We start from the raw sequence: 24,122 nt of genomic DNA on the forward strand, positions 1-24,122 counted from the left end.
CTGTTTACCAATGTTTACCAATCGGTTCTATATATATTTTTGTAAATTGTAAATTTCTCTTTACCCTTACTTTACATTTAACTCTAACGTTGACGTTAACGTTAACTTTAATTGGTCACATGAGCAAGTCACATGAGAAATCAATATCTAAAGTAGCTCGAAATTTTATACAAAACTATTAAAAAGAAAATGCTAAAAAAAAACAATCCACGCGAGGAAATTTACAACTAGTGAAAATTTAAATGCTAAAACAAAGAAAAACAAAAAACAATTTAATTATAATGCATATACATATACTTATAAAAAAAGGAAATATCTTAACTGAATACACTAAGTAACGATGCAGTTTAATTAAGTAAGAGATGCTAGAAATAATGATAACTGAAGTACATTTAATAATTATATAATTATAAATTTAAATGATAATGCAAAAAACAAAAGAAAACCAAATGAAAACGACTTGTAATTTATATACAAGATATACATTAACATATAATAACATAAATACCTGCCTTCAACAAATTTGTTAATAAAAAACCTATTAATACTTTCTTATTTTACATAAAGTAAAAGAATTACATAATAATAAAAAAAAATGAAAAACAAAATATAAATGCCAGAAAATTACAAAACTTTAAAGCCCAACGGAGTAACATTGAGATTTTATACGTCATCCTCTACAAGATACGGAAGAGTGTCCCAACAGATCCATTCATAGCAATCGGTCCCGCCATCCTGGAGAGACACTGGACTGAAGATCATAGCTGCGTGCTCTGCTTTAACGGAAGCTGCAGCAAGTATTTCTACTTATTTAAATCTGTATCTGTAAAGTTTTAATTGATTTACTTTGGTTAACAATTTAATAATTAATTAATGAAGAAACTAGAACGATTCGTTTATTTATTTGTGTTAATTAGTCTTCATTATTATTTTTGATTATTTTTCTGATCAAAAATTCATACAAACTGTTATCAAATATTAATAAAATTGTTTGACAATAATAAATAAAATAAATATACTGCCATACACCTCATTGTTTTTTTTTAAGGTCAAATCTAACAGTTTCTTAGTTATCCTTCCAGCGCGCAATAAAATAATATAGATCGCAAAAGTATGCTGCATTGGTATTAAAGTAATTTAATGTAACTTACAGTCCAATTAATTATTCTGCAAATAAGAACATTTCATTTAATACTTCAAATAAAATATTCAATGCATGTTGTAACGTTAGCTCACAGCTTTGAAGAAAATAACATCAAGTCTGCATACATCAATCGTTAAAGCAAAATCCACTCAAGCGCTCACTCATCCTGCGATGCACAGTTAGCGTCGCTCTCAAATCAGCGACACGTCGAAGCTCAAGTTCAGTCGCAGCAGCAGCGCCTAGCGACAGATCAAAAGTCAAAGCAAAACCCACTTACGCTCTCACTCATCGTACGATGCACATTGAACTGAGCGCTCTCCAAGCAATGAAACGGTCACGCTCTCGCTCGGCCGCAGCAGAGCTGAGCTCACTCATTGAGCGATGCTCGCTAAGCTACGAAACGGCGACGCTCAAGTTTAGCCGCAGCAGCGCTGAGCGAGCAAGCGCAAGTGAACAAACGAAAGACGCGAGCAGCGACGCTGACATGTGATGAACGCTGAGTGAATAAGAACGCACGTCGGTCACGTATGTCAGTCAGTTTTGCTTGAACCGTGAGCGAGTGAACAAGCGGTGTGCGAATTAACAAAAACCTACATCCGAGTTAAAACACTTTCTCACTCTTCTTTATTTCTGAACGTTCTGTTTGACTGCTGATTATGTTTACATTATTTGCGCATATCGTTGTTTATGTGAAACTAAAACTAAGCTTGGAAAGCTAATAACTGATGCTCAATGGATCTTTACTTACAGTTTATGTTTACAGTTTTATTATTAATTTATTGAAGGGGTAACTGTAAGGGGTGACAAATGTATAACTCATCCACCATCAGAGTTTGAATTCTCCTGAATTCTTGTAATGTTAATTTTAACATATTATAAAATAGTATAATTAAAACATAATTATTTTAAGGATTATTGCCATTCCATAACCCATTTTTTATGAAATTTTTGTTCTGTTATGTCTTTTAAATTTTCCAAATTTTTGAATGTGAAGTGCTCAAAATGTTTGTATATGATTGGCTTAGGTAGAAAAATCTGTCAAAGAATTCTATTTGTTCATTTGAAAATGTTTCAGATAATATTTGAATACTGCTATTTACAAATTGTATTAAGTCGTTTCCATTAAGTATGATATTTCTATTGTTACAATTTTGAATTAATGTTTGGTTTTTAACATTTCCCATTATTATTGTTTGATCGTCTATTTGTTCCATACTCGATTTATTTTTGAATGTAAACTTTACATTTATTATACAATGTGCAACTTTTACTTGGTTTTAGTTCTCTTAAATACAAATTTTCTTTATATGTGTAGGTCTTATTTTTAATTTGTGTCAAATGCTGCAAATTTCGTTAGTTTGTCTTTTAGTTTACAGCAAAGTCAACTTAAGACTTAGCTTGTTTTTATTTGAAATGAATCTTTATATTTGGTTTTTCTTAAGCTTACGCTTTTTGTTTATAAGAACATTTGTATATAAAGTGAGGGAGTATTATGTTTATATATTCTTAGAGTGGAGAGCACTTATGGGCGACTCAGCACATAAACTACACATTGCACTCTTGTGTGGTCAGATTACGTCACACTTGAGTTATGCCTGGTACTTTAGCAATATTTTTTTGGAATTGTAATTGATACCCAATACCATACCCAATAGAAAATCATATGATTTATCTAGGGGTAAAGCCACCCATCTTGAACGTACTTTTGGTTACAAATTTTGTGTTTATGGCGTTAATTGTTTTTGTGTATTTATCAATTATTTCATAAATGTTTTTTGGACCCTGTGTCTACTAAAAATATAAATCTGCGTCCATCAATTGTTAATTCTGATAATATTTTCCTCTCATCCGTGGCTACTGGGTAAACAAATCTTGTAGATTTTCATCTGCAGTGGTTGTATTGTCTTCGTCTGTTATGTGATATACACTCATTGGTTCTGGAGGGGCATGTTGTCGTGTATTTCCTTTTTGGTTTATATAAGGGTAATTAACTAAAAAGTTAACCAAAAGGTTTTGTTGTTGATTGTAATAATTATTAGTCTGCCTTGTATTTTGGCTTCTTTGTATTTGGTTGTTTGTATTTCTTTGCTGATTTTTAGCTTTTTGTTCAGTATTATTACCAGATTTTTTATCAACCAATATATATGGATATTTCTGCTGAAACAGTATTAAGAGGCATCAAGGCAACTGCCATTTGCCCTGATCCTACTTTTTTTTATTCTTTTTTATTTTTTATTATGGTTTTCTTGAGATTTATATTTTGGAGGGGCACAAGTATAACTTGTTTGTTTTTCTTTTACACTTTCTGATTCTTTGTATGTCTTTGAGCGTATAAAGATTGAGTATTAGTGTGTGTAATTGTTCGTTAAGCCTGGTTTTATCACTTCAAGAATTCTTCTCTTTATTTAGGAATGTTCTCTTTGAGTGCCGAATTAAAACTTTCGTTGTACATAGTTGATTCTTATATCTAACTCCTGTTTACAATATTCAATGCATAGAACGAATCTTGCTTGCGATATTTGCGCATATCGTTGTTTGTGTTTACGTTACTTTAGTCCACTGTTGATTATGTTTACGTTATTTGCGTATATCGTTGTTTATGTGAAACTTAAACTAAGCTTGGGAAACTAATAAATGATGATCAATGGATCTTTACTTAATTCGGTTTATGTTTACAGTTTTATTAATGTTTATATTATATAACTGTGGATTGAAGTCCAGTCTTCTGTGTTATTGTTAATGTTACTGAAAGTGGGTAAGGGGTAATTGTAAGTGGTGACTAATGTATAATTAATATTGTTAAACTGCTGGCCTACGAGGAATCTGTGGAGCTGGATTGACCAAGTAAGTTTATAAGAATTGCTCTCACTAGCAAATGTCAAGTCATTAATGATGAACATAACTTTCGTTATATCACTAAGCATACGAAATTTTCATAAAAATACTTAAAAATCTTTAAATGCCCATAACTTCTAAACGGAGAGATAGCGCTTAACTAACGATTTAATTTTATGGGACCCCCAAAATTTGCGAATTTTCATACAAAAACTTGATAAATCTTTAAATGCCCATTAACTCTAACGGTTAGAGATAAGCGCTTAAAAACATTTAATTATATGATCCTAATTTGCGAATTCATAAAAAATACTTGAAAATCTTTAAATGTCCATAACTTCTTAACGTGAGAGATAGGGCTTAAATACGATTTAATTTAAATGGACCCAAATTCGGCGAAATTTTCATACAAAATACTACTGCCACAATCAGTGGCAGCAACAGCAGCAGCAGCGTATTCTTATTTTGCGTTCCTGGCTCTGCCAGGCAGTTTATTCCTCATGCTGCATGAATGCCTTTGTTACATTTGATTGTTGCAAACGAAGTGGAAAAGTAAATGTTGCACACACACACACATGGGTGCTGAGCTAACGGAAATGCACACTAATTATTCCTTGAAACGAAAATAAAAAGAAAACCCCTTTTACTTTAACGCTCCTATGCCTTGGCCATTACATTTTTTGTTTGCCTTTCTCTTGATTTCTTTTGCATTTCTTTTCTTCCATTGCAGTTTTTGTTGTATAATTTTTTTTCTGCCTTTTTTGCATGATAATTGAAAAGCAGACAGCTGACGGGCGGCAGCAGCAGCAGAAAATTATTGGCCTTTGTTTGCGCGCACGCAGAAGCTCAATGCTACATGCACAAATGGTAAATAGCGTTGCGGGCGGGGGTGGTGAGTAAATATGCAATGGTGTGTTTCCTTGCGGGTGTGTGGGTGGCAGCCCTAAGCGTTAGCATGCTAAATGCGAAAGTCATTCAGTCAGAAGTTGAATACAACAAATGCTATTGCCATTCAACTAATTTATTGTTGCACCCCCCTCACCCTTTGGCTACCAAAAGTGTGCATTTAAATCTAACTCAATGCCTTTTCGGCTTGTTGTCCTGTTATTGTAATTGTTCAAAAAAACACAAAATTTAGCCTAAATTCAATTAGCACCCGTAAGCTTGCCGTGTGCAGCAAATTATTTTTAGATCACTTACCTGTGGCTTTTAATTTCCTTGTCTGTAGAGTTTGCTGTCCGACACTCCTGAAGCTTTGCTGTCCAACTAGCTGTAAACAGTTTCACCAAGCATTAAGTACATATATTATATTATATTATATATATTTGTATATGTTTACATTTTATAATTCTTGATTGTACATACACAGCTACACTTTATCATTAAAAGAGACTTAATGCGCCAAGTGGCTAAGAAAAAGGCGCGAACTTAACGTAAAGATCGCTTCACATGAACAAACGAACAACGTTTCCGATTGTTGTTCAAATGAATTGTACTGTACAATTATATTTGAAAATAAATTTAAAAGCGCGCATTATAATAATACTTTTTATTTTTAAAAATTAATGGCTTTGAAAATAAAAAATACTGCACTGCAACATTTCTGGCATAATGGTCTACTGCAAAAGAAGATTTTCAAAGATTTTGTATGAAAAATATGGGTCCATGTAAATTAAATCATTACTAAGGCAAGTGAGAGTGAAAGTGGTAGTGAGTGTGGGTGGGGAAGTGTGTAAGGTCACTCAGGTATAAAGGACGGCCCACTCCTTGGAGCGAGCTCAGTGTGCGATCAGCCCTTGACGTGTTCAGATCGAATTGAAGATCGAAGTGCATTAGTGTCAGTGATCTTAAAAGCTAATACTCTCTTTTTTCATTTCTCAATTGGCAATCGCTGATTATTCATTTAGGCATCTCTTTTCCTTATTCCCCCCCTCTCTCTCTCTCTCTCTCTCTGTCCTTCTCTCTCTCTCTCTGTCTCTCTGTCCCTCTCCCTCTCTCTATCTCTCTCTCTGTCCCTCCGTCTCTCTCTCACACACTCTCTCTCTCTCTCTCTATCACACTCTCTCTATCTCACTCTCTCTTCATCGACTTACATTCTTTGCACTCTCTGTTTAGAGCACCCTCTCACTCTCCCTCTAGACTCTCTCTCTTTCTAACTCCATTTTCTAAATTTATCTTCGCAATTTTTCGCTGTTGCTGTATTTTCAAATGTATGTAGCAAGCGCGCCCACTTTATTATCGATAAAATCATTTGAACAACAACCAGGGACGCTGTGCGTTCATTCACATTCATGGGTAGTTCAATTGAACTTATTCCGAACGAACATTATTGCCAAATATCGATGGGCGCAGTGCATTTTGTATTTCGTTCTAAACCAAGAAGGACAAGCCATTTAATTTTACAAAATGTATGTTAAACTGAAAATAAAGGCCACCTTCTTTGATTACACTTTGTAATTTTATTTGCTTTAGTGCTGATAAGAGAAACTTACACGAGCTTTGCGATAGTTTTGGCGTAAAGACTATCGATTGGGAAACAACAACCCTAACTCTTACATCGCTAGACGCTCAAACAACGCAGAAGTGATGAAAAATCCTATACTTGGCACAAAAATAGTCAAAACAATTCCAAAATCTTTAAAATTCAAGTAAAATATTAGTTGCACACGAAAGAAAAAGCGTTACACTACACTAAGCAGTTGAACAAGTAAAAAAGAAAAACAAAAAAGTTAATAAACCAAGAGTGCAACGAAACGCGGCAAATTGTGCCAACTGTGGGGAGGGAGAGAAGGTGGTAGGGCTCTTGCTGCTGCGCCTACGCATAGTGCAAAAATGTACAGTTGCAACTAAATAGTTACAAAAACAAATTACAAAACACAAAATCGAATCAAATATGCAGGTAAAGGCTTAACATATTCTTCCTTTTAAAGTATATAAATAATCAAGCGTTAATTCCAGCAAGTGGACGATCCACCATCGCTGCCCGTGGGCACGGAGGTGAGTGCCAAATACAAGGGTGCTTTCTGCGAGGCGAAAGTTAGCAAAGTAGTCCGCAATATTAAAGTGAAGGTTGCCTATAAACAAGGTCTGGGCACGGGCATAGTACCCGATGATGCTGTTAAAACAGCGGTGGGTCAGATGCGCGTCGGCGCCACAGTCGAAGTGCGCCATCCAGATCGAAAAGAGACCGTAGAGGCCACCATACTCAAGGTACAGGATTGCTCACAGTATACAGTGGTGTTTGATGATGGCGACATTACCACGCTGCGTCGCACGGCGCTATGTCTGAAGAGCGGCAGACATTTTAATGAAAGCGAAACCTTAGATCAGTTGCCACTAACACATCCAGAGCATTTTGGCAATCCCGTAGTAGGCGGTCGTCGTGGACGACGGCGTGGTCAATTGAACGATGATAGCTCCGATGATGATGATGAATGCGATCCCAAGGAGGTGGTCAATGAGAAAGAGGAGCATATTGGCAAAGTGGTATGCGTTGAAACGGAATCCAAGAAAAAAGACAAAGAGAAATGGTTTCCAGCGCTTGTGGTGGCGCCCACAGCTCAAGCCAGCAAGCAGGTAAGTCTTGCAATGATTTTGTACATTATGGACCTAATTTTCATAATGAACTATCAACAGGCCACCGTGCGCATACGCGTTAAAGACGAATACCTGGTGCGTTCATTTAAGGATGGACGCTATTATACGGTGCCCAAAAAGGAGGCCACCGAATTTACGCGCGAAATGGCCAGCAAACAAGATGTGCCCGCGGTGCAGGCAGCCTTGGAATTTTTAGACAGCAGCATATTGCCTGCCCACTGGGATCGAGATTCACTGTTCGGGGTCGCTACCCTAACCACCGATGATGAGGCTGAAGTTGAAAGCGACTCCTCCGATGATGAGCCGCATGAGGAGAAAGATTTATTTGTGGCCCAACTATACAAATACATGGATGATCGTGGAACACCACTCAACAAGGTGCCCTCCATACAAAGTAAGGATGTGGATCTCTATCGCTTATTCCGTGCTGTTCAAAAGCGTGGCGGTTACAATCGTGTCACAGCCAAGAATCAATGGAAGGTCATAGCCGTGCGCTTGGGCTTTACGCCATGCACATTTAGTATCATGAATCTGGTGAAGCAGGCCTATAAGAAATTTCTACAACCCTATGGAGACTTTCATCGCAAGCTGGGCTGCTCTATGCTAATGACATCACGCAATTCAAATCGCAGCAAAGGACGCAGTTTAGTGCGCGCAAATTCGGTAGCTTCGCCCAAGCCGGCGGAATCCAAGGCGGAGACCATGAGCAAGCTGGCGATGGCTAATCAAGCAGCAGCCGCAGCAGCTGCGGCGGCAGCAGCAACAGCAGCAGCCGCCGCTGCTGCAGCAGCAACTACCACAGCCTCAACAGCAACAACAACAGCAACAGCCACAACAACTTTTCCTGCTGCAACTACTTCCGCCGCCGCTGCTGCGACAGCAACTACAACAAGCACTGCTAAGAAGCCTAGGACCGTCTCCACTACTTCGCAATCTGCTGCCGAGGAGGAGGAGCCTGCAAGCGAGCCCACCGTTGTTGTTGAGCCGCCTGTCAAGAAGCGCAAGGCCTCGGCCGGCAAAGTAAAAAGTCTAGTTGAAAAATATGAAGAGAAGTCGGCTACAACTGAAACTGTACTTGTTGCAACAGCAACAGTTTCTGCTACTGCTTCTACTGCAAAAGTTGCAACTGAAACAAGTCCAACCGTTGCTACTGCTGCGGCTGCTGCTCCAGCTTTGGTAGCATCTACTTCAACTGCAGCGTCTGCTGCTGCTGCTGCTGCCACCGCCACCGCCAAAGACGTGGAGGCAGATATACCCCTATCCAAAATTAAAGCTGCTGCTGCTGTTGCTGCTTCTACTACTTCCATTGGAGTTACCACACGCAGAAGCACGGATAAGGAAGCAAGTCACAGCAACGCCTCCAGCAAAGCGGCGAGTCGCAGTCGGGACGCGTCGCCCACACCGGGTAAGTGCTACAGAAATTTAAATTCATTGCCATTGCAACTTGACTCTTCACAGGTATTCATATGTTTACTTAATACTTAAAAATTTTACAAGTTGTTCAATAGTTTCGTCAGCTTAGATTTCATATATACGCTCAGCTTAGCTTAATTTGACTGGAACCTTGTGATAGGCATTGGCCAGCACTCCTCGTAGATTCCAGATATGCTCGAAGGCCTCTGGCTGCACATTGTAGGCCGAGTCCACAGCCTTGGCCCAGATTTCCAGGCCCTCTTGCTTGCGCTGCTCCGCGCTAAGCGGCACGCGTGCAGTCCACAGCGACCAGCCGTAATGGCGACCATCGGGCACAGTCTCTTGCTCCAGCTGCGCCACATGCCAGCTCTTGCCACCGTCGCTGGTCAAGTCCACACGCTCGATGCGACGACCTCCGCCGCTCCAGGCATAGCCGCGCACTGTTATAAATCCCTCGGAATCGGGCTTTACGCGCTCATTTGGCAGCGGTGTGCATATGGCAGAGGTCACAGGCATCGCCTGTATTGCCTGCGCCTTCTTAAAGTCCACCGTATCCCAATCGGTGCTGGGGCTGAAGCCCTTGTAATCGTTCTGCTGCCAATGCGAATCCGATTCGTGATCCGCCACTATAATGCGTGTCAGCCACTTGACATTGCGTGCACCCACGCTGCCCGGCACTATGACACGTATGGGATAGCCGTGATCTCGATTCAGTGGCTCCTCGTTCATTTCATAGGCCAGCACCACATCACCACGTGGATCCAAGGCCTTAGAGAGCGGTATCGAAGCGCCATAGGGATGCGATGTGGGATCCAAGTCGGCGCCCTCGAATAAAACATGCAAGTCCTCATTCGGTTGCACGCCCATTGCTTGCAGCACATCGCACAAACGTGCACCCGACCACTTAGCATTGCCTACAGCGCCAGGGCCCCAGGATAAGCCTAGAAAGCAAAACACATTAGAGACCCACCTCTCAATCGAGCTTGTGCTTGTGTCTTACCCTTCACTGGCTTCACTCGTGTCATTTCGGAGCGACGATTGCCGCCGCACATAATGGCCGCAGTTACTGAATGCTTGGGCAGCGCCTTGAGCTCAGCCAGCGTCAGAGTGCGCGTCGGCTGGCCAGCAGCTGCGCCCGCCTCCACGTCCAGCTCCAGCTCATACTGCTCTGCCTGCATCACAGGCACGGGCAGATGATTGCGCACATAGAAGAGCTCGTTGGGCGTATAGAAATGCTCTCCCAGCAAAGCTAAAGGTGGCTCTGCATTGAAGGGACGCTCACTGGCGGGCTTCAGCAATGCATTGCGCTTTGGCTCTTGTGCCCACGGTGAGCCGAGCTCTTCCTCCACATTGGCAGCAACCGCATCCTTATGCAGATTGCCAATGCGAAAGCCCTCGAGCAGTTCCAGCACCTCCAACGTGTTGTGCTGCTGGTAGATGGCCCAAAATGAATCGATAGCGCTGCCAGCAGCCATCAGAATCTTATCGCCGCCAGGATGATTGGGTGCGAATTCAGTCACATCGTAGACACCCAAGCCATAGGTTATCCAAATGCCTTGCTCGGGTGCATTATGCTTCTGCACTTCATCCAAGCTGTATGTGGGCAAATCTTGGCGCACTGTGCTATGCCACAGACGAGCTGCTGCTTCGTCATCCAATCCTGCAGGCGACGGCGTCAACTGGGACTCTATCTTTGGTTGCTGCTGCTGGTTGTCCAGCTTCTTGAACAGCAATACGCCAGCAGCAATGCCTCCAAATGTTGCCATACCATACTTAGCAGCCTTCAAATTGTTGCTATTGTCATTATGCTCATCATGTTGCTCTTGTTGTTGTTGCTGTTGCTGCGCGCCTGTTGTCATTAGCAAACGACGGCAACATCGCTGTTGCTGTTGTTGGTGCTGCTGCTGCCACAACAATTGCCTATTGGCCGCCTGTGCTAGTAAACGCCAACGCATTGCTAGCCTATTTCTATTAATTATATAAGCACCTGTTGCTAACAAATCAAACAGCAACTAAGCCCGTTTTATGTTCGCTTTATCACGCTGCCTTCCAATGCGGCATTGGCCTCTCCCTCCCCAAGAGCTTTGACGTCGTGTTGTTCGCTTTCGCTTCAGCTGATAACGATTTCACTTTTGCTCTCAACTAATCTCAACTTAGATTTTGGGCTCTGTATTGAAGATCTCTCCTCAGTTGCTTTGACAATTTGTTGTTAATACTAATTTTGTTGTTTGCACCGGCAATGATGGGCAGCAGCAATCTAAGCACTAAAGATGCGTCAGTTCGTCGTGCTTTTTATCGATATATGTGCATATCGTATAGGTGCTACCTTATTTATCTTTGTTTACAATTTTATATCTTTGATTATATAAAAAAACAATCATAAATTGTACTATCAATGCTGAATATTATATATTTAAGATTTTCAAACGCATAGACTATATCTTTAATATATAATTTTTTGTTTTATACATACTATTCAAAATTGTTCATTATACTATTTATGATTATTTATGTCGCTATCATTCAAAATTAAACTTGCACCATCTTAGCTAAAACATCGATATGTAGCATACCGATTAATCGACAAACGATTAATCAGACACAAAACAGTATGAAATAGCAATAGTATATTAATACTGTGTCCCTCTCTCTTTCTAACCCATGCAGCAACAACTGGAGGAGCTACTGCCGCTCCAGGTTCTGGAGCTAGTGCAAAGAAGGAGAAACAGCAACAACGCAAACAGCCCGCGGAGAAACCCGATGAGAAGCGCGGCAAGCGTAAGAAGGAAGAAATAAGCGTCGAGAAAATCGACACGGGAGACTTTATAGTTGGCGTCGGTGACAAGCTAAAGGTGAACTATCATGAGAAGAAATCGCCGAGCTCACATGGCAGCACCTACGAAGCCAAGGTGATCGAAATAGGCGTGCAACGCGGCGTGCCGCTGTATTTGGTGCATTATACGGGCTGGAACAATCGCTATGATGAGTGGGTGCCACGCGAGCGTATTGCTGAGAATCTAACCAAGGGTTCGAAGCAAAAGACGCGAACTGTGAGCACCAGCAGCGCCAATAGTGGTGGCGCACCCACAACCAGCAGCAGTACACCAGGCGCCAATGCGCCCAACAGCGGAGCAGGTGCGCAGATGCTAAAGGATACGCCCGGCAAGGCAACCCAGCAACAAGCCGGCGCCAAAACACCCACAACAGCAGGCGGTAAGCGTGGACGCGGACGCAGCGATTCCATGCCGCCACGCTCCACCACACCCTCCTCAATGGTCTCCAACTCGAGCCGCAACAAATCGCCTGCTGCCTCGCAGTCGCAGCCTAAGCAGAAGCGTCCTACCCGCACGCTCCCCAGCAGCAGCACCAACAGCAGCAGCAATACACCAAGACGCATATCCGGTCCAGCATCTGTATCAGCCAATCAATCGGACGCTTCAATGGCCAGTGAAACAGACAGCGAATTCGACGAGCCAGTGCGTCGACCCAAGCGTCTCAGCGTCAAGGAGCAGCAGCAAATGAAGAAAGCTGCTGCAGCTACAGCAGCAGCAGCAACTTCTGCTAGCGGCAAAAAACTCGCAGCACAGCGTCAACAAAGCGCCAGCGAAGACAGCGACGAGGAGGACGATGAGCAGCCACAAGCAGCAACAGCTCAGTCGAGCAAGGCAGCTGCAGCCGCACAACAGCAATCATCGCCAGCAATACGTTCGCGCGCTGGCAATCGTGCGCTCAGCAGCGGCAGCGCCATAGCTGGCAAGGGGCGTGACTATGATCTCAGCGAGATACGCTCGGAGTTGAAGGGATTCCAGCCGCAGCTGCTGGAGCGCAAGGATGCAATCAAAGCGGAGCCCAGCGACTCTGCCAGCAACACCAAACAGGAGCCGAAAACAGGCAGCTCCACGGAAGTGTCCTCAGAGACAGATTCATATATTGATGAGGACTCGCAGTCGTCTGACAAAATGCCGTATAATAAAAAGAATAAACCAACACCCAAGGTCTCGGCCGCATTAATGACCGGCCCACTCAATGAGCAGAAGCTGTCAGCTCTGGAGAGCAGCAGCACTAAAAAGGAAGCCGAGCTGAGTGTTAAACAGGAAGCTGATTGCAAACTATTCAAAATGGAAGTCAAGGAGGAAACTAAGGCCGAGATTAAGCCGTTGGAAAAACGATCAAGTATAATAGCGCCTGCTAAATTTGGCGCCCCACAGCAACAGTCGATTGGCAAGTGCACCTCGGTTATTGTGGAGAAGCCTTTAACCATCTTGGCCAAACCCACATTGTCAGCCAACGTCCTGGCAGCAGGCAAGAAGTCGGAGCTGCTCAAGAAGCAACAAGCAGCAGCCGCAGCAGCAGAGGGCAATAAAAAGTTTATAGAGCCTGGGCTGCTTAAGGAAACAGCCACATTGAAGGTGGAACCGCCAGCTGCCTGCTCACCCTCCAGCTCCAGCTCTTCATCCAGTTGCTGTTCCAGCAGCAATCAATCGGCCGTTACCGTAAGCAGCAGCAGCGCTGCTTCGGTCTCACGCTCGCTGCCCGACATGAGCAAGCTCGAAATAAGCAGCGGTGTGGCAACAACAACAACCACAGCTGCTGGTGGCGCCACAGCTAAGGATGGAAAATACGGCGGCAGCAAGCTGCACTCCTCGGATATTTACGAGTTTAAAGACACTGAACCGTTTGAGTTCAACAAGCGCATCTCGCCCATGACTTCCATGGGATGTGCCCCTGCCAGCGGCACTGGTGTCATCAATCTCAGCAGCAGCACCAGCAGCACACCGACCGCAGCTGTTGCTGTTAGCCCAGCAACTGCACGCAAGCAGGCGCTTAAAGCCAGCGCCATACAGCACAGCTTTGAGCAACATCAGCAACCATTTGGAGCAGCTGGTGCTGCAGCAGCAGCAGCTGCTGGCGGTGCTGGTCTTACTGCTACTGCGCCAGCAACGGCAACGCCAGTTGTTACTGCTACCCCAACAGCAGCCAAAGGTAAAAAGCGCGGCTCGCCCTTGAAAGAATCTGCCTTGGAAAAGGCAAAGCTAAGCAAATTGGAGCAGCAACAGCTGCCAACTGCGGGCGTCAAGTGTGCAACAGCCTCATTAGCAACAGCCTCATTAGCAACAGCAAAATCAGCAACTGCTGCTGCTGCTGCTGGAACTGTACTAGCAACACCCACGCATGCCACGCCCTTTGATGTGCTACGCAAATCGCCAAGCTTCAATTTGAACATAACCGCACTCAATGAAGAACTGCAGGAGGCATCACGTGCGCTCACCGATGCACTCCAGCCGCCCGCAACGCCTGGCGCAGCAGCAGCAATCACAACGCCTGCAACGCCGCCCACAGCAACAAACCTGGTGCTATCCTCACCCAAGCAAAGCACACCAACCAACCAAACCAAGTCGGCACAGCAGCAAGCGGCGTCACATATTGTGGGCAGTCCATTTATGGAAACACGCAATGTCTTCGAGCTGAGCACCTCCAATGAAGGCAGCGGCTACAGCTCCGGCGAGTCCAACAAGGACAACAAATTGGAGAAACTTGAAAATGTAAAGATCTTGTTGGCCGGCACCGCTGGACCCTTTGACCTGGATGCTGTCAAGTATGAGCAAAAGCCCAGTTCCATAGCAGACAAGGTGCTCAAAGCCATAAGCCAAAAGAAGGAGGAGGAGGAGCAAAGCAAAACCAAACAGCAAATTGAGGACAAGGAGCAAACAGCCAAGGAGCAACCACAGCAACAGCAGCAGCCACCACCACCACCACCACCAGCACCACCACAGCAGCTGCAACCTCCGCTGCTGCAGCCAGAGCTGCCACCCAAGCTGGAAATGCTGAAGCTGCTAAGCGAGCCGCTAAAAATACAAATCGCTCCGTTGCCAATCTTGCCAATGATTTATGGCCAGCAGCAGCGCAGCCACAGCAGCAGCAACAGTCCCGAAACCAAGTCCATACTCGAAGCAGCGCTGCCCGCCAAGAACAGCGAGCTAAGCGAGACTATACAAAAGCTGGAATGCGCCATTCAACAACGCAAGACGCCAGTGGCTAGCACGCCGCCTGTTACGCCAGCGGCACCACCAGCGGTAACAGCAGCACTGCCAGTGCCCACCACTGGGGCTGCTAGCTACTCGGATGAGTCCTTGGACAGCACTGATTCCGAGCAGCGTTTGGTCATTGAAGACGTGCCCACTGAGGATTGTGCCAGCAATGCCAAGAGTCCCACTTCGGAGAACTCCAACAGCTTGAGCAACTCGGCTCCCGTCAAGCTGGACGGCACCAAGCAACTGTCGGGCGTGGCCGCGCCCATAGCACTGAAGCCGTTGATGCTGCTGCAGGCCTCCGGGCCCTGCGCCAGCCCGCCCAGCACAACAACAACGTCGTCGAGCAGCTTGACCACAGGTGTGCCCATAGTGCTGCCCGAAATACCCGTGTCTGTTGTAATGACCATGCGTCAAAGTCCCGGCGCTAAAAGTCAGGATAGTGACATCAAGCCAGAGGAAACTGCAAGAAGCACATTCCAGCTGCCCAGTCCCACGCGATCAGAAGTATTCACGCCGCCAACGCGAGGCTTTATACTAGACTCCCAGCAATCGTCGCCTGCGCCTGTCGCCGACAGCAGCAACTCGCTGCTTAGCGATGCTGCCGCTCATAATGAGGCTTCCATTAATTTGCTTTGCGAGGAGACCATACCGGGCAGTCCGGCGCCCATTTACAGCAGCAAGGATGAGCCGACAAGCACATCGACAGCAGTTGCAGCCCCGCTGTCCGGCATAACTCCCTTGCCGCCAGATACGATGCAACCAGCACCGCGTGGCAGTCTCATTGTAACTGCGCTACTGGAACAACAGCAACAACAGCAGCAGCAGCAAATCTTTGCCACAAGCTCGCCAAATTCGCCCGCTAGTCAGGATGACAGCAGCGAGGAGGCTGGCAGCAGCAGCATGCTCTATAGAAATAAAAAGTACGCTGGCATGGATAACAATGCAGCTTCGTTGGGTCTGCGTCGCAAGCGTCCACGCAGCAGCAAGAACACCGAGGGGCAGTTGCAGCATGCCACAATAAGCGAACTTCATGCCATGGGCAAGCGACGACGACAGCAGCTCAACAGTCTGCGCAAGACGACAGCAACCACAACTGGCAAGTTCTTAGCTCAATTCATATTTTCGTTGAATTTTGTATTTATTTATTTTGTTTTTATAGCTGGCTCTGATACGGATGATAATTCGGATACGATTGTTACCACGCAGCGGCAAAGTGCACGTCAGCAAATGCTGCCGCAAGCACAGCAGCAACAGCTGCAACAGCAACAGCAGCAGCAACAACAACAACTACAACAGCAGCAGCAGCAAATGGTGCTGCAACTACAGCAGCAGCAGCAGCAACAACAACCAGTAATTGTTAATACCAGCGGCGTGCGGCCTTGTCCTTACAACTTTTTGGTCGAATTGGGTAAATTTAAAAAATCCAAATTATGTAACTAGATTAATAATTAATTTCCAACAATTTGCAGATCCCTCACTCAGCGCCGAGGAGTGCATCTCCATACTGCGCAAGCAGATACAGGATCTGCGCAAAGCCTACAACAGCATCAAGGGCGAGCTGGCGCTTATTGATCGCCGTCGCAAGAAGATGCGTCGACGTGAACGCGAAAAGAAGCAACATCAAGTCCAGCAGCCCAAAGTGGGCGCTTAAGTCTAAACTATATATATACATACAAAAGTTATGTATATGTACAATTGTAAACAATTTAAGCAATTAACCACTAAATACAGTTTTTTTTTCGTAGAAGTTAAACAGTTATGTAGCATTTTAAAGTAACTTACTGAAAAGAAATTTATTTAGGAAACATGTGCAAAACAAATTTCAAAACGTCTAAAAGTTGAGGCTTTACAATTTTCTGTAATTTAAACAAAAAAAAACATACTTTTATGTTTTTCCACAACATTTTCTCACAATCTTTGGAAGCCCAAGTTCATTTAAGTTAATGTAAGCATAAAATTTGTAAATTACGCTTTGATATCTAAGGCATTAATGCCTCCAATCCCTTTATGTTGCGCTCTTATAAAGTTGATAGAGAGAGTGCTAATAAATTGTATAATTTGATTAACTAAAATGCAAAAACACAATATAAATTATAACTAATTAAGAGACAGCGTAGCCACCCTCCAAATTAATGTGATGTCCATTGACAAAGCTCGACTTGTTGCTTAGCAAATAGCCAATGGCATCGACCACCTCATGCACCTCGCAGAAACGTTGCAAGGGTATATGCGCCAGCAGTGGACCACTCTTGGCAGGATCCGACCAATTGTCACGTCCCATTTTGGTTAGCACCACTGTGGGATTAACTGTGTTGACGCGTATGTTGCGTGCGCCCAACTCCAAAGCCAATGATCTGGTTAGAGAGTCCAATGCAGCCTTGGTGGCACTGTAGGCTGTATGGCCCGCAAAGCTGCGCGTTGCCGCTATCGAGGATACATTAACTATGGAGCTGCCGTTACGCAGCTTGGGGAGCAATGCCTGCGTAACATTAAACACAGCCTTGATGTTGACATCAAAGTGCCTGCCATCGAAAAAATGTAAATTTAGTTCAGTTCAATACCGCGCATTTCCACTAACGTATCGAAATCCTGTTCGGTTAGTTCCTCGAATGGCTTTATAATGGCCACGCCTGCATTATTTACAAGCCCATCCAGCTGTGGCACAGTTGACAAAGCTTGCCGCACACCCTGCCAGCTCGTTAGATCCACTTGCAGCGTCAGTATGCGCTTGGTATCGTGCGAGGCCAGCTCTTTTAGCTGCTCCTCATTGCGGGCCACAGCTATAACCGTGGCTCCAACGCTGGCTAGTTGCTTGACTAGAGCATTGCCTATACCAGCGCCAGTGCCAGTTACCAATATTACTTTGTTATTAAGATCGCTCCACATATCTTTGCAAATTAAACTGATCGCAGCAAAACTGAAGAGTAGGGCATTCAATGTCATACGAGATTTAAGCTCTTATCGCGCAGCTTCAGATTACTGATAGCGTATTATTTGGTTTTAATGGGTTGTATCCCATATTAATTATAGTTGCGTACCAAAATTAATAGAAAAAAAATGATAAATTAAAAGATAAGTCCTTTTCAACAACAGTGTCCACGCGCCAAAGGCTTTACAAATAATATTTCAGACCAGGTTTAAAAAATTACAACTCAAGCCAGCAAAACAAACTCGCTTACCAACACTGGTTCAGTGGTTCATTTAGCATGTAGGCCGTTCAATTGAGTTTGTCCGGAACTAAAAGCGCTCACATTTTGCCGACACCGACGAAAAACAATAATAAATCACTAATTGCATTACTCTTTAAACGTTTTAACGCATATTTTCAGCAATTATAAATGACGGAAACGCATCCAGCAGGTAAATTATGTTAGTAAGCAATTTAGCTATTTAATCCAAACATGTCTTTATAAATCAGTAGCAAAGCGCGCGAAGCTGGAAAAGACCAAATTGGAAGATGATGGTAAGCTGTAAGCAAAGGCAACAACAGAACAATATTTGAGTTATATTTCTCACTGCTCACAGATACGCCATCGGTGTTTAATCCTAAATATCGTGTATGTCCATATTTGGACACCATAAATCGCAATTTACTGGACTTCGATTTTGAGAAACTTTGCTCCATATCGCTGACACGCATCAATGTTTATGCCTGCCTGGTGTGTGGTAAGTATTTCCAGGGACGTGGCACCAACACACACGCCTATACGCATTCCGTAGGCGAGGCGCATCACGTGTTTCTCAACCTGAACACATTGCGCTTCTACTGCCTGCCGGATAACTATGAGATCATAGATTCTTCGCTTGATGATATCAAGTATGTACTCAATCCTACATTTCTGCGTAACGAAATCAGTAAGTTGGATCAAGTGCAGCCGAAGCATTCACGCACAGTTGACGGCGTGCTCTATTTGCCGGGCGTGGTGGGCCTGAACAACATCAAGGCCAACGACTACTGCAATGTAGTGCTGCATGCGCTCTCACATGTCAGTCCCCTGCGGGATTTCTTTCTGCGCGAGCAGAGTTATGCGAAAATCAAGCGTCCACCCGGAGATTCCATGTTTACGTTAGTGCAACGCTTTGGCGAACTCATGCGTAAGATGTGGAATCCACGCAACTTTAAGGCACATGTTTCACCCCATGAAATGCTGCAAGCGGTTGTGCTGTGGTCCAGCAAACGTTTCCAAATCACCGAACAAGGCGATCCCATAGATTTTCTCAGCTGGTTCTTGAACACGCTGCATCGAGCGCTTAAAGGCAACAAGCAACCCGACTCATCTATATTGTATAAGATTTTCCTGGGCGAGATGAGAATCTTCACGCGCAAAATACCGCCTGTGGAGCTAGATGATGCAGCCAAGCAGACATTGCTGGCCACCGAGGAGTACAAACATCAGGTGGAGGATACAAATTTTATTTATCTTACCTGCGATTTGCCACCACCGCCGCTATTTACGGATGAGTTTCGTGAAAATATTATACCTCAAGTAAATCTCTATCAGCTGCTAGCCAAATTCAATGGCAGCGCCGAGAAGGAGTATAAAACCTACAAGGATAATTTCATGAAGCGCTTTGAGATTACGCGACTGCCACAGTTTATTATATTGTACATTAAGCGTTTTACCAAGAACACTTTCTTTCTGGAAAAGAATCCCACCATTGTTAATTTTCCCATAAAGTAAGTGCAAAAGCGTAAGCATGGATTTTCCAGGATAAATGCAAGTTTTCAAATGCAAATCTATAATTTCAGAAATGTTGATTTTGGTGATATATTGGGCATGCGTCAACGCGACAAATCAGTGAAGGATACCAAATACAATCTGGTAGCGAATATAGTGCATGATGGTGATCCGAAGAAGGGCACCTATCGTGCCCACATTCTACATAAAGCCAATGGACAGTGGTATGAAATGCAGGATCTACATGTGACTGAGATATTACCTCAGATGATAACACTAACCGAGTCCTATATACAAATTTATGAACGCTGCCCTGAAAACTAGTCTAGAAATTGTAAATAAGAATTTTTTTGGTAAAAAATTGAAAACTACGCATAGTGCTGCGTATATTTTGAAAAATTGTGAATCCAATGCTAGATACAAATGCTCTCTTTCAATTTCATAGGAAATTGTTTATTACGTTTCACGAGAGCAATGTAAAATTAAATAAAAAATTGTGAAATAAATTAACTATTTAGTATCTTATAAGCTCTCAAGCCTTATATAATTTTCAGCCCTTCAATTGAACACTGAGAATAGTGAAATATTAGATTTTTAAATCCAATTAATATGCCAAAAACAAAAACATCTTGTATTATTATATTGATGTAAGCGCATGCGTTGTGGCAAGCATCAGTCGAAAATCGATGGGTGTGTTGTTTAGTTGGCGTGTCATTGTCAGCAAATATACTCGTAAACATGGATAGCTATGAGCAGGAGTGTCAGCGCGCGGAGTTGTTGGGTCTGAAGGCACCAGACCAAGCTGAGTTTGAGCGTCAACGTAGCGCACGTTTGGAGCAACAGCAGGCGGAGTTAGATGCAGCTGAAGCAGCCGTAAGTTTAAAGTGGCAACAATTTGAAAACGAAAAAAAGTATTTAGAGCAACATAATCTATGCAGGTGCTCGTGGAGCAGGAGGAGCAGCTGCAGGCTACAGGCGGCAAACTTGATGAGCTGAATAGCATATTGTCCAGCACGCAGCAGAAATTGAATCGTTTCAAGCAAAGCGCATGCGGCAGTCTAACCAACATATTTCAACGTGCTGGCAGTCTAAGTGGCGCCGCAGCGGAGGTGCCAAGCGTTAGTGAACAGCCTGTAGCTGCAGCCGCAGTTGCAACTCCCATGCTGCCACCCACAGCGGAGCAGGTGGCTGCTGCCAAGGCAGCCAAGCAACTAAAAATGGATGCACAGCTAGACAAGTTGGACACGCTGATTAATAAGGCGGACAATGCTCAGCTGGCTATGAGTGAGCAAACCAAGCAAATGCGACGCATCGCCAAGTAAGAACAAGTCAGCCGACAGCCGACTTTTATATACACTTTGACATCGAGAGAGCGAAAAATACATAGGTACCCCATTAGGCCTTTACAAATGTCAGGGTGTATAAAAACAATAATTAAAGATAGTCGCGTTATAGCTTTTGCCTTTATTCGCTGAACACATAAGTTGCGGCTTAATCACATTAAATCAAATATATATAGGTAACTTAACTGGAGATTTTTCAAATCACAACATAAAGTTTTTGTCTTCGCACATACACATGTACTATGTATGTATGTTTGTTAATTAATTAATACTTGTTGCTAAAAGTTATAAGCGATATAAAATTATAAACAACATAAAAATATAAAAACAAAAACAATAAGCACTTCAGGTTAAATAATTCAAGTTATACATGGTTTTGTTAAAGGAAGTGAAGCTACAGATTTGCACCATCAGGTGAATTGGACATGTGCTTTAGCTGCTTCTGTTTTGGCCAACGCTTGACCAGCTGCTGCTCATAGGCGGCTATGGGCGCATATTTATGGTGCAAAGCATTGTGCGTTTCGCTATCCGTATCCGAATGCTCATCATCACTTTCATCCTCCTCATCCAGGCTGGCATCCACGCCTGTATCAGTCTCATATTCCTTCAGCTGTTGCTGCTTTGGCTTAACCTCTGGTCCCTGCTGTAAAAACGATAAGTAAGTCATATTAATTAAAATATATTACATGTTCCTCTTACCTTTGGCTGCTGTTGTTGCTCCTGTTCCTTTTGCTGACGCAGTAACTCCTGCTCTTCGGTTTCATAGAAAAAATAGCTTAGCTGCAGTTTCTCCTCGGCTGTGTTGTAACGCCAGGCGTTAGGCACCAGTTCCATGTTACTTGTGAGACGCCTTTGTAGGGCTAGAAATGAATACGGCGACATTTCCAGCTTGGGTATAGTAATCTGCTCCTGCCATGCCGCCAGTATTGACGGATCATGTTGGCAGCTGCCAAATACACGAAAATATAATTTACAAGCATAAAATTGCTGCAGCTTAGCCTCAGCAACACTTGATGTGGTTTCCACCTTCCGCAGTATACGCAGCTTAAATTCGAGTATTTCTAATAGCATATAATGCTGATGACGATTCGGCATGGTCGCTACAAGCAAGGCACGATTGTTGCCCGTACAAAAGTGATGCTGTGCATCAGGCCAGAAGTCTTTAAGCATACGCAGCACCAGCTGTGTTAATGTGGGTTGTTGAAACAGTTGGCGCGGCAGCGTGGCAACCGGCTGCAAGCGCAAAGCATCTGCCCAGAGTTTAACAGCGGCATCATTCAAAATGCAAATACCCAGCAACCACATGCACCGTTTGCAGTAAATGTGTCCCTCGCATTTGATGACGCGCGAATGCAGCACAGCCATGTTAAGCACAACGTAGTTGAGTCCATAGTACATATCACTGGGACCTGGTACCAAGCTGGGCGGCTTGGCTGTAGATGTGTCACCGTGATTGTGGCAAAAGAATTCGCTGGGATCCACAAAACCGCTAGGAAACTCACGCAGACGATTGTATTTGCAGCCAGGCACAACCTCATGGTAACATTTGCTGCACTGTAGCGCCACCACGTGTGAGCGCTCTTCAAAGCTCAGCTTCAAAGGATGTATTTCCACATGCACGCCCGCACGCTGCAGTGCATCCAGATCGATGTGCGTATAGTTGAAGCGAAAACTTATATATTCACCGCTTACAATGAATACAGATATACGTTCAATATCCATGCCAAAGCAGTCATGACGGAGAACCAGCTCACTATCACCATCGACGCCGTTCTCCACAATGTGCACATCGTCCTCTTTGATGACGATGCGTGTTTTGCGTTTATCGCGTATGGGTTCCTCGAACTGCAGCAGCACATGGCCACTGCAGAGATTGGGGCGTAGCTCAATACACATGCCCTTGAGCGGCATCCTTAAGAATCCTTTAAAAACAGTTAAAATCAAATTACAAATTGTTTTGCTTGGACGCGAGTGGCGGCTAACTGATAATAATCAACAATCTATCGAGCACAAGATATCGTTAAGCTCTTACTCATCCATCATATTGTTGTCGGACTTGAGATGATACTCGCAAGTATTGATGTTTGATATAGCCAGTGTTGCTGAATTTCCCACAATTTAGTTGTAACACCGAACGCGATTTTTGTGATGGATAACAACAAAGACCCGTATAAATTCATAAAAACAGTGCGAAAATGCAGCAAATGAGAACTAAAATCTGAAATTAATTGTGCAGCGGTTAGTGCATAACAGATTGCGTGTGCATAGGTGGTGTGTGACAAAGAAAAGTTATTTCGAAACGGGCAAACAAAAAGGTTTTTTTTTTCTTTCAACGTTTTCTTTAACGCATTTCGTGCACACTCACACACACATACACACGCGTAAGCATTGATATATGTATGTATATCAATATATTGATGTTGTGCTGTTGTTGTTTGCTTGCATGTATGTGCGGGAGCGTTGCATTAGTATATACATACATACATATATCCATATGTACGGCTGTATATGTGTGCATGTTCGAATGTTTCTGTCTGTCTGAGCAGGCTAGAGTGTATACTACGTTGATAAAGAGCAAAAGAGAGGAAGCGTACGAACGCGCGCGCAGGTTTCGCGACAAGACATAAAGCAGGATACAAAAAAGGAGCGAGTGAAGATGAACAGAAAGCATAAAAGTGAATAATAATTAAAGGTTGATGAGGGACGCGCGCACACACATAGTAACAACAGCAATAAAGAAGCAGCTGGTTCGAACTGCAGCCAAAACAGCAACAAAGCAAACATACAAATTGTATACATATATATATACACATACATAAGTTAATACACATACAAATGCGCTGGTGCGATGACCAACAACAACAATTGGCCATTTTGGCGTTCTCTATTTTGGCAGTCAGTCGAACACACACACACACACACCTATACACACGCATTCAAAATTTCGTAGTCACTGCTCCCCCAGTGACGCTGCCTGTGCAAGACTTTTGCTCTCTCACGCTCTTGGTGTCGTCGTCGCTGCTGCTGCTGTGGGGGGTACAAATTCACATAGCCGTGAAAAATAGCATGAAACAACAAT

The 24,122-nt window shown here is 43.7% G+C and overlaps 6 protein-coding genes across 8 annotated transcripts; 3 read left to right on the forward strand and 3 right to left on the reverse strand.

The window, feature by feature from the left end:
- Positions 1–6,562: 6,562 nt before the first annotated feature.
- On the forward strand, positions 6,563–16,689 carry LOC108606415 (pneumococcal serine-rich repeat protein). Its single transcript, XM_017996511.2, has 6 exons — positions 6,563–6,878; positions 6,938–7,555; positions 7,616–8,981; positions 11,657–16,117; positions 16,181–16,429; positions 16,491–16,689. Exons 1-6 carry the CDS (start codon positions 6,873–6,875, stop codon positions 16,670–16,672), a joined length of 6,882 nt encoding a protein of 2,293 aa, XP_017852000.2. The 5' UTR covers positions 6,563–6,872; the 3' UTR covers positions 16,673–16,689.
- Positions 9,035–11,238, reverse strand: LOC108606416 (probable sulfite oxidase, mitochondrial). Its single transcript, XM_017996512.2, has 2 exons — positions 9,990–11,238; positions 9,035–9,930 (listed from the first exon to the last, which is right to left on the reverse strand). The coding sequence occupies exons 1-2, from the start codon at positions 10,942–10,944 to the stop codon at positions 9,119–9,121; spliced, it is 1,767 nt and encodes a 588-aa protein (XP_017852001.1). The 5' UTR covers positions 10,945–11,238; the 3' UTR covers positions 9,035–9,118.
- Positions 16,690–17,104: 415 nt separating the features above from the next.
- Positions 17,105–18,062, reverse strand: LOC108606419 (L-xylulose reductase). The gene is made up of 2 exons (XM_017996515.2): positions 17,600–18,062; positions 17,105–17,543 (listed from the first exon to the last, which is right to left on the reverse strand). Exons 1-2 carry the CDS (start codon positions 17,962–17,964, stop codon positions 17,123–17,125), a joined length of 786 nt encoding a protein of 261 aa, XP_017852004.1. The 5' UTR covers positions 17,965–18,062; the 3' UTR covers positions 17,105–17,122.
- Positions 18,063–18,259: 197 nt separating this feature from the next.
- Positions 18,260–20,181, forward strand: LOC108606417 (U4/U6.U5 tri-snRNP-associated protein 2). 2 transcript variants are annotated; one of them, XM_017996513.2, is made up of 4 exons: positions 18,260–18,381; positions 18,440–18,484; positions 18,547–19,699; positions 19,772–20,181. In XM_017996513.2, the coding sequence occupies exons 1-4, from the start codon at positions 18,360–18,362 to the stop codon at positions 20,022–20,024; spliced, it is 1,473 nt and encodes a 490-aa protein (XP_017852002.1). In that variant the 5' UTR covers positions 18,260–18,359; the 3' UTR covers positions 20,025–20,181. The 2 variants fall into 2 exon arrangements, with proteins under 2 accessions (XP_017852002.1, XP_017852003.1); XM_017996514.2 differs by having other exon boundaries at positions 18,443–18,484.
- A 195-nt stretch (positions 20,182–20,376) lies between these two features.
- LOC108606465 lies at positions 20,377–21,340 on the forward strand. The gene is made up of 2 exons (XM_017996589.2): positions 20,377–20,573; positions 20,639–21,340. The coding sequence occupies exons 1-2, from the start codon at positions 20,439–20,441 to the stop codon at positions 21,020–21,022; spliced, it is 519 nt and encodes a 172-aa protein (XP_017852078.1). The 5' UTR covers positions 20,377–20,438; the 3' UTR covers positions 21,023–21,340.
- A 73-nt stretch (positions 21,341–21,413) lies between these two features.
- On the reverse strand, positions 21,414–23,104 carry LOC108606464. Of its 2 annotated transcripts, none has more exons than XM_017996588.1 (3): positions 23,076–23,104; positions 21,743–22,965; positions 21,414–21,683 (listed from the first exon to the last, which is right to left on the reverse strand). In XM_017996588.1, exons 1-3 carry the CDS (start codon positions 23,077–23,079, stop codon positions 21,438–21,440), a joined length of 1,473 nt encoding a protein of 490 aa, XP_017852077.1. In that variant the 5' UTR covers positions 23,080–23,104; the 3' UTR covers positions 21,414–21,437. The 2 variants fall into 2 exon arrangements, with proteins under 2 accessions (XP_017852077.1, XP_017852076.1); XM_017996587.1 differs by having other exon boundaries at positions 21,414–21,686.
- Between the last annotated feature and the right edge of the window lie 1,018 nt (positions 23,105–24,122).

This window comes from Drosophila busckii, chromosome X (genome assembly GCF_011750605.1).
Source record: "Drosophila busckii strain San Diego stock center, stock number 13000-0081.31 chromosome X, ASM1175060v1, whole genome shotgun sequence".
Lineage (NCBI taxonomy): Eukaryota > Metazoa > Arthropoda > Insecta > Diptera > Drosophilidae > Drosophila > Drosophila busckii.